Raw genomic sequence first — 8,939 nt, 5'->3', positions numbered from 1 at the left:
ATGATGTTTACAGCAGCCTTATGTAGCACTGATGCCCAAGATAAGATTCCCTCAGGGGACAATAAAGTTGATCTTGATATACTTTTATTATGGATCACACATGCTGAATGTCAGCCTTCCATCAGGACAACAACTTCCTTCGAGCCAGCGAGCTGCACGCTGAAAATGTCACGTTTAGAAGAAGCTGTGGATGGTGCAACAAGGCAGGCCTGCTTGGTTCTTTTGGGGAATGACTGGAATGATTTCCAAAGAATACGTTTAGGGCGTCTCCTCTCTCACGGGGACGTGTGGCCGTTTGCTATGGACAAAATACGCAGCAATAAACTGGTAAGAGATAATGAGGTGTGACCTGCACTTAACCTAGAGCCGGTAGCCCTTTAAATAAGCTGATAAACGGATTCAAAGAGCTCACGTTACTGTGGTGAGTCAATGGTTAACTTCCTTTAATATTGGATGTGGGTTTTCTCTTGCTAATGTTCCACCAGAACAAGTTCCTCCCTGAGACCATGTAGCAGAGCCACCGTCGCAGCGCCGCTCAAGATGATTGTGATTGGTTTGAAGAAATGCACTTAACCCAGAGCTGGCGTGGTGGGACTACCTTTAGGATGACAGAGACCATTGTATTCAAGAACCACCTCCTGAGTTAACCGAATAAATAAATGTGTCCTGTATGGATCACGAAATGGCCTCTGAGCATGCTTACACTGAGTTTGGGATTTCAACAGAAGCATCCAGGTGCTTGACTCATTTTAAATCCTCAGTGTGAGACAGTGGGATGTGTGAGTGTGCATGTGCCTTACATGTCTGGGGGTCTCTCAGGCGAGCCAAAAGGACTGTAGGCTGTCAGGGCGATGTTCTTGGATTTACAGAACTCGATCATATCTGCCTGTACCAGGTAGGGATGTAGCTCGATCTATGGACAACATAACACCAAACAAAAGCTGGACATATACAGGATGGATGCTGGTCCCTACACAACAATATGTTATGTAATGTTATGTTAATGTTTAAACGAGCGTAACCTGTGGCTCATTACATGATGATGATTAACTGATCACACCAAGTCCCCAACACTTGTGAAAGCTGTAGTAAGTCTTATTATGTCTCACTAAATCAGTCATACACACTGTTCAACTTCTACATGTGGACATGTTGCTACGCTGTATACTTTGACAACTGGTGTTGCTAACACTGGCTAACATAGCTAGAGCTAATGAAACTAATGAAAAGTCTGAGTTGTAATAAAACACAGTCAACTCGGGTGTGACATCAGCATGAAACGCACAATTAGGACAAGCCAACTTTGTGTAAATATTATATAATACCTGATTGACAGCAGGGGGCACCCTGCACAGAGCAAGAAGTCTCTCCAGCTGCAGGATGCTGAAGTTGGACACACCGATGCTCTTCACCTTTCCCGATGCTTGCAGGGCCTCCATCCCCTGCAAACACAACAGCAGACTGTACGACGTAGTAGATATGTGTGTGGCGCAGCAGATACTGTACATGGCAGCTGTGGAGAAGAGAAAGAGGACCTGTGTGCTTACCCTCCATACATCTACATAGTCTATGTCACAGGTCAGCATCTTGCCACCCTTCTCTGGGAAAAGGTCATCACCCATTTTCTAGGAAGAAATGTTAAGGTAACAGTTAAACGACGACGTTTTCTGGCAAAGACATGGCATGCTTCCTTTTTGCAACATTAATAATTACTTCCCTCTTTTCTCTCTCTCTCTCTTGTCATTTTACGTTTCATATGTTTTGTATGTTTTTGTTTCTGTGAAACCCTTTGAATTAACTTTATGTCTGGAATGTGCTTTATAATTACATATTTAGGATAATAAACATATTTACCCCAGAACATTTAGAAAAACAGTCAAAAATGACTCAAAACCTGCATTTAGTGATATCTTGGATGTTGGTAATAAAATTAATAATGAAAATGATAAGTAACAAGTTAGTGACAGTGGCAAAGCAGTGAGAAGGAACTGTTTGGCCGACTGATCACTGGGCTCTAAGGCCCAAAAACTCATCATTCGTTCAAGTCAAATACTTTTTTCCAGCCTGGGTTAAGGATCTCTGAGTTAAGGGCAGGATAAAAATATAATATGTATAAACACAAAACATATAACAAATATTTTAAACATTACACTCAACCTTTAGGCCAACAGGGAAATGCACAAGGTACAGATCCAGATAGTCCAGCTGGAGATCCTGCAGAGACTTATTCAGGCACACAGGGATGTCGTCTGGGGCATGAAAGGTCCCCCACAACTTTACAAAAGGACAGGGGGGTTAACAGAGAGGTAAACAACATGCTGCATGGGGCAGCAGCATACAAAAGCATACAAAGAGGTAAGAAATCTAAGCACACATTAATGCATGACATTTATTCCTTAAAGCTCCTCAAAGCAAAAGCTTTTTGAGTTAATCAGGAAACCCACGTTATGTGTAAGAGTCAGTCAGTTGCGAGCGTGACAGGAGGTTGGACTGGTGTGACACGTGTTCCCCTCAGCACCCACCTTACTGACGATGAACATGTCCTGGCGCCTGATGATGCCCTGCTTTGTCTTGGAGCACAGCGCCTTGCCAACATCGACCTCATTGTTGTAGCAGTAGGCGGTGTCTACATGGCGGTAGCCAGCTGCGATGGCAGCCTCCACTGCACCCTGGACTGAGGTGCGGGGAAGGTTTGAGGGCTGCAAAAACATTTTTAAAATGGGCCTTTCTGTCTCTTACTACCTGCCACATAAAACACGGTAACAGCTTTACTTCTCTTTTTCCTGTACACAATATGTTTTTTAAAAAACGACTTGCACATCCAAAGATTCTTCTGTGCAGGTGTGTTGGAAAATATTACCAACTTGGAACAAAGTGAGAGCAATCACCCCATGTGGGCTGAGTCCTGCAGTGGCCCGGGTCTGGGTCCCACCTGCAGCCCTTTGCTGCGTGTCACCCCCGATCTCTCTCCCCCTTTCATGTCTATCCATTTGAATAAAAGGGGAAAAGCCCCAAAAAAACTTTTAAAATAAAAAACAAAAACTTGGAACAAAGGAAAAAATCCTGCACTTTGCTCTACAGCATCACCAGAAAACTACAGTTTTGTTTCCTCTGGACCGTCGTCAAGAGTATTTGAAACATATTTTTTGAATCTGAATATGTATTGTTGTTGAAACAAATGTGATTATGTAGGTTTTAAATAGATGGATATTGGAGCAGTGATTATGGATTGATAACTTTATTATTTTAGCACATATGGAAAGAAATGTACACATTTTTAGAAGTACAGTACTACACCTCTGAAAATAGACACATATGGAGTCACTCTATAATCCTGAAATTAATATGAAATGGTTTTATGTGGTATTGCAATTGAATTAAGATTGATTTGAATTTGAAATGTTGCACAGGTGACACATGTGTTTTTGAGAGACAGTCCCATTGATTGTCTGATGTCCCACGCCTGAGGACACACAATGGGAGGGGCAAAATGTATTTAAGCCTGGTTTTGATTGTGATTGAGCCCGGGCCCCGGTGCCACACTGCAGCGGGGGCTGCTGGACCACGCACCCCCTGCTCAGGTAAACACACATTCACGCTCCCATGGCTCGGCGCCTTGCCCGAGGGCACTTTGACCGACCAAACCGCTGGCCCTCTGAGTGGTGGGCGACCGCTCTACCACCTGAGCCCCAGCCACACACATGAGAGTGGCATGAGCTTCTTTTTCTGTATGCAACGGTTATGTTTTATGTTTTGTTAATTTCATATACATGTTTGATATGTTTGTTAGTGTATGCACAATTCACCGAGGCAAATTTCACATAATAGTAACTTATTGTGGCAAGAAATCTCTTGGCAAGAAATCAAAATAAGCTTCAGTGTACAGCCTGGGGAGAAGTTCCCTGCCATTTGCCCTGTGGGAGGACAAATAATCGGCCTACCAGAGGTTAATATTTACACTTGCCTGTCTACGTCATTCAGTAAATACGCTTTGGTCTAAAATGCAGGTAATTACAACTCAAAATTAAGAATATTACTCTCAAACCGTATGCAAGGAAACAAACTGCTAACAATTGCATTGTTTACAGTACAAGATATAGGAAGTGAGTGTATAGGCTACCTTCCAAGTCCCGAGACCCAAAACTGGCATTCGTGTGCCATCATTCAGCTCTATGGTCCTGTCCACCTGTGTGTCTTCCATGGAGTGCATTTAACCACAGCAGGAGAACAACAGCAACATGAAAAACTCAGCATGCACTTGGACACTGTCAGATGTCCTCTTCCTCTTTTTGCCCCTCAAACAGCAACTGCTGAGTCAACGTCCTTCCTTTATCTGTGCTGATGTTACTTCTCTATCTGACGTGGTTCTTTCCTTCGCTCTCTGTGTCTTTCCCAATGTCTTTCTCTCTCTTATTTCTGCCTTATCAGCCAGTTGTTAATCATTGGACAACACACAACTTCAGCACCATGAAGTATTAATGTGTGTAAGGAGGACACTTGTTGCAAAGGTCACCATTCTCATACGAGTAGCAGTGGGCAAACACGCAGAAACACACACAGGGGCAGGGTCACAACAAATCTGCTGTGATGTTTCCAGTTCAACATTAGATGGAGATATTGTATCACTGCTCTGTGCATTGACCATACAAAGACTGTAGATTTTTACTTTTTATTATATCATACACAGTGATAAAAGTCTCACAATCTCGAACTATAATACATAAAAACACAAAAACTAAAATCACTCTGTAAACATGCACGCCATTTCCTCCACCATGGCAATATTTAAGACTGGGCAAACAAGGCAGCTGCCTCGGGCCCCGACAGGCTGCAACGAGGCCCTAACGGTCTGTCAACATTTACACAGCGTGTGTGCCTAGGTACATCTATGTTTAACCAAATACCCCGGGGCCCAAAATGGTAATGGGATTCAGGAAAATACAGTATTTCTTTGTTTTGCTGGGAAAGCTGTCATTACTTTTACATGATGAAATGAATATACTGCATATTGTTTCAAGATTGGTGTAATGTTGTATTTTATAAAAGCAGTGATTCCCAGCTTTGGGGTCACAAGATGGTTCGTGAACATGATGCAATAAAATCATGCTGATTTATAAACTGCATTTTATTCCTTAAGTCTATGGAAGAGGATTGGGAACACATGTGAAACATGTGTTGTAATTCTGATATTAAATTCCAAATTGTGGGAAGACACACACTGAAGTGAGAACAGTCTGCTCTTTCCCTTTCTGAAGAGAGCGCCAGTGTTGTGTGACCAGTCTAGTTTCTATTTGCTATTGGTAATTTAAAGATAGTGTGTGGTATGTTGCGCGGATTCTAAATCCCTGTGCAGCTAATTTCTGATTAATTTCTTTTAGTTTCAAAGGAACATTCAGCCTCTGTAACAGGTTCTTGTAGATGTCTCTTTGTGTTGGGGGTTCTCTTGATGATTCTGAAGTTTCCTACTGATTGTCTCTTGGTGTAAAGGGTAAGTTCTGAGATCTCCGTCAATATGGTTTTATTTAGGTAACTATTAACAGAACTACTGAATACAATTTAGGTTCTTAAAATATATATACAGTATATATGCTGTACATGTACTGAATATATGATTTAATATGACACACAATTAACTTACAAACAAAGGAAACATACAGAGAAGGATCAGCTTAAACGCATGCCTAACACAGCATTGAAGGACGTTTTCTAGCACAAGCAAAGTATGCAGAAGATTATCAATAACAATGTTTATAAAAATGCATATTCAAACATATATTTAATTCTGAAAAGAAGCCAGCTGTGGTGTGACAGCATAGAGACAGATCACATTTAGGAACAGCCACGACTTGATGGATGAACAACTCTCCGCTCCCCAGTGACTTGTCTCGTGTGAAGTGGCCTTCTCGTCACTTCTGCGTTCTTATGGATCCCAGGTAACTCCTAGGCAAGTCCCCCTATGAAGCAGCTCGACTGGTTGGGGTTAGGCATTGGCCTCGAGTGGTTAAGGTTAGGATAGCGATTGCTCAGTTACGTTACCTTGCATAAGCGTGGACACTGCCCAATAGTAGCTTTAGAATAATATTGAAGGGCGGGTCTTGCCTAGCGGTTGCATGAGTTAATTACACGTTAATTGCATCTGCTAGCAAACAAACTGTCTACAAGCACAACTAACACCTTAAAGAGTTAGTGACAGAAACTACACGCTATAGCTTTAAGCTAAAGGATTTTGTACAAACTAAGCAACTTGTGTCATGATGGAATATGGATAAATCAGAAAGCTATAGGGCCTTAGCTTGCTAATACATAGCCAACATTAGCTAATTTGTCCTCTGTGATAGACGTAGGTTGCTAAAAGACCTGATGTTTCTAGCCAGCTGCAGGCCCGTTGCTAGCGTTTCAGCAGTTGCATGGCGTGGCACTGATTTGTTCCCCTCCAGTGGGCGCGGCTTCCAGAGTAGGACGCCTATGCACAACCACCTACAGTCCTGCAGTTTATATCAAAGAGTACATTTAATGGACATACAAAGCATTACACAAAAACAAGTAACATACTTTGCTTGTATAAAATATAAATATTAGGTGTGCTCATTTTATATGTTTTACATCACAAATTTGACTTTGAGTTATGTTGCTTCCAAGCTTTTTGTTGCCACCCTAGGGACATTATTACCACAGTTTTCACATCAGATTTCCTAACATAGTGGAATAACATTTTAAAGCTGATTCCAGCTCAGTACACTGCATGTGACTAGCTTCCTCTGGGCGTTATGCCCCACGAGGCCCATGCCATCAGACTGGTCCAGCTCCGCCGCATTACTGGTCCAGATAAGCACTGTCGTGGCTGACGGAACAATAGTAGCGCTGGCAAAACTCCTTGATCCGAACACAAGCCTCCACCATCATCTCTTCTGGCACGGTCACCACAATGCGAAAGAAATTAGGATACTCAAAGGCCTGGGAGAAGGCAGAACAATGATACTCTCAGGCATTTAAGGGCTCACACACATGTTTACATTGTGTTCTATATGTGAGTGTGTAGAAGGATGTTGGGCCAAATGGGTACATGACAGAAAAAGGTGTCTCACTGAGGCAGGCAGACAGAAGACAGACTGCTCCGTCACCAGCCGTTCAGTAAAGTCCACATCGCTCTTAAAACCTGGAAAGCGATCCAAGTTAATCCCCACCTGGACACACACACACACAAACACACACACACAGACACACACACACACACACACACACACACACACACACACACACACATTTCCTCTTATAAGAACCTTAAATTAATATCCATATCTCTTTTAATGTAATATAATCTGTAGTATGATGATTCTCGTGCATGGATAGGTTAGATTACAATGAATGAATGTGAAATATTTATATGTAACATGTTACACTGTCCATTAGGTGTGGTGTATTATAAGATATATTTTTTCTTGTAAAACAACTGTAGCATAAACTACATAAAAAAGACAAAATTAAATATCATCAACTTACTCAAAATGACATACTAAATGAATTCAATTGATTTTTTTCCACTTATCTATACATATGGCAATCAATTTCGAAATGCTGTAATGTAACAACCACAATAATGTAATGTTCATCCCAATACTGCACTAAGTGCAACCTGCACAAATGGTTTATTTATATTTCAGCATACTATTTAACCAGTTGCACATTTTGTATTGCCATCCTGTGTATATACATATTTAATATTTGTTCTTATATTTTATTCCTATAAGTATTATTATTATTTTTTCATGTATATTTCATGTATATTGTATGTATGTATATTGTATCCTAGTATTTCATTTATATTTGTATTCTGTGCTGTGTGACTGATTTTGCTGCTGGAACACTATAATTTCCCCTTTTTTCTATCTATCTATCTATCTATCTATCTATCTATCTATCTATCTATCTATCTATCTATCTATCTATCTATCTATCTATGTATCTAACAGCTGGTAAAACACATAGGCTTTTTATATCTCATGTGATTTATAGTTTAAATGGGATATGTGCTGTACATTTCAGGCAACCATACACAAATACAGTACCAGTCAAAGATTTGAACACTTTTTTTCATTCATTCCATGTCCAAACCACTGGTTAAAATAAAGCACACACACGTTTAGTACTGACCATGAGGTACATGGCTCCTGAAGGCATGATGGGGTTCAGGCCGGGGACGGTGCGCAGCTCATTGAAACAAATCTCCGAGTTGGTCTGAAGAAGAAAAGGATAAATCATCCAGCTGGTCTCATGGGATACATATTCTATTGTTAGTCAGAATATACTGTATAAATAAAACAAGGTTAAAAAGAAAAGTACAAACATAGTAGAAGAGGACTGAAGACACAAAATAGTTTGGTCACATAATTTAAAGGAATTGTGAGTAGTATTCTTCTGTTCCAGAACAGGGCCTCAAAATACCTTTTCATTTTTATATTCATATTGTGCTTCTAGTCTTACGTATGATGCACAATGTACACATTTGCTTGTTTTAATATGTGAAAATATATTATAAAAAATTTGAATTTGATAAAAAAATACCATATTTTGCATGACAACAGTAGTAGACAAGAGTAGTTACCGCTTTGAACAAATAACACAACCCATGTCGACTCTTAGTCTCACATTCCCAGACCTTCCTCCACAGCGCCACGGAGGAGGGTCTGGCTAGTCCACATTCCGTGATGGGAGAAAAACGTGTTCTGGATTATATTCATTTCTTTAAACCAACCACAATCGCCTTGGGTGGTGCTAAACGCCAGACAGAGACATGGTGCCTCTGCTAATTAGACTTGTTCTGGTGGAACATGTGTACGTTCAGAAGTAGTTTTAGATTGGATTGGATTTACCCTGCAGAGATCTGAGGACCAGGTAACCATAGTCCTCAGATTGGACAGAAAGTCTAGCTAGCTGTCTGG

The 8,939-nt window shown here is 40.9% G+C and overlaps 3 protein-coding genes across 3 annotated transcripts in view; 1 reads left to right on the top strand and 2 right to left on the bottom strand.

The window, feature by feature from the left end:
- The window catches only part of zgc:56622 (uncharacterized protein LOC326033 homolog), a 7,537-nt gene extending 3,013 nt beyond the window's left edge, over positions 1-4,524 (bottom strand). The window contains exons 1-6 of the mRNA XM_034879804.1: positions 4,121-4,524; positions 2,523-2,699; positions 2,158-2,274; positions 1,548-1,625; positions 1,326-1,442; positions 801-913 (exon numbers count right to left, since the gene is read on the bottom strand). Coding sequence (XP_034735695.1) covers positions 801-913; positions 1,326-1,442; positions 1,548-1,625; positions 2,158-2,274; positions 2,523-2,699; positions 4,121-4,210 — 692 coding nt within the window. The 5' untranslated portion in view covers positions 4,211-4,524. The remainder of the gene's footprint in view (positions 1-800; positions 914-1,325; positions 1,443-1,547; positions 1,626-2,157; positions 2,275-2,522; positions 2,700-4,120) is intronic.
- Positions 1-8,939, top strand: part of gan (gigaxonin) — a 322,832-nt gene that overhangs the window by 157,653 nt on the left and 156,240 nt on the right. The gene's annotated exons all lie outside the window — the stretch shown is intronic.
- Positions 6,773-8,939, bottom strand: part of tat (tyrosine aminotransferase) — an 11,158-nt gene continuing 8,991 nt past the window's right edge. Inside the window, exons 10-12 of the mRNA XM_034878680.1 lie at positions 8,152-8,235; positions 7,086-7,184; positions 6,773-6,954 (exon numbers count right to left, since the gene is read on the bottom strand). Of these exons, the coding sequence (XP_034734571.1) occupies positions 6,814-6,954; positions 7,086-7,184; positions 8,152-8,235 (324 nt within the window). The 3' untranslated portion in view covers positions 6,773-6,813. The remainder of the gene's footprint in view (positions 6,955-7,085; positions 7,185-8,151; positions 8,236-8,939) is intronic.

Source organism: Etheostoma cragini, chromosome 8 (genome assembly GCF_013103735.1).
Source record: "Etheostoma cragini isolate CJK2018 chromosome 8, CSU_Ecrag_1.0, whole genome shotgun sequence".
Taxonomy (NCBI): domain Eukaryota; kingdom Metazoa; phylum Chordata; class Actinopteri; order Perciformes; family Percidae; genus Etheostoma; species Etheostoma cragini.
This window is presented reverse-complemented; position numbering and strand designations above follow the sequence as displayed.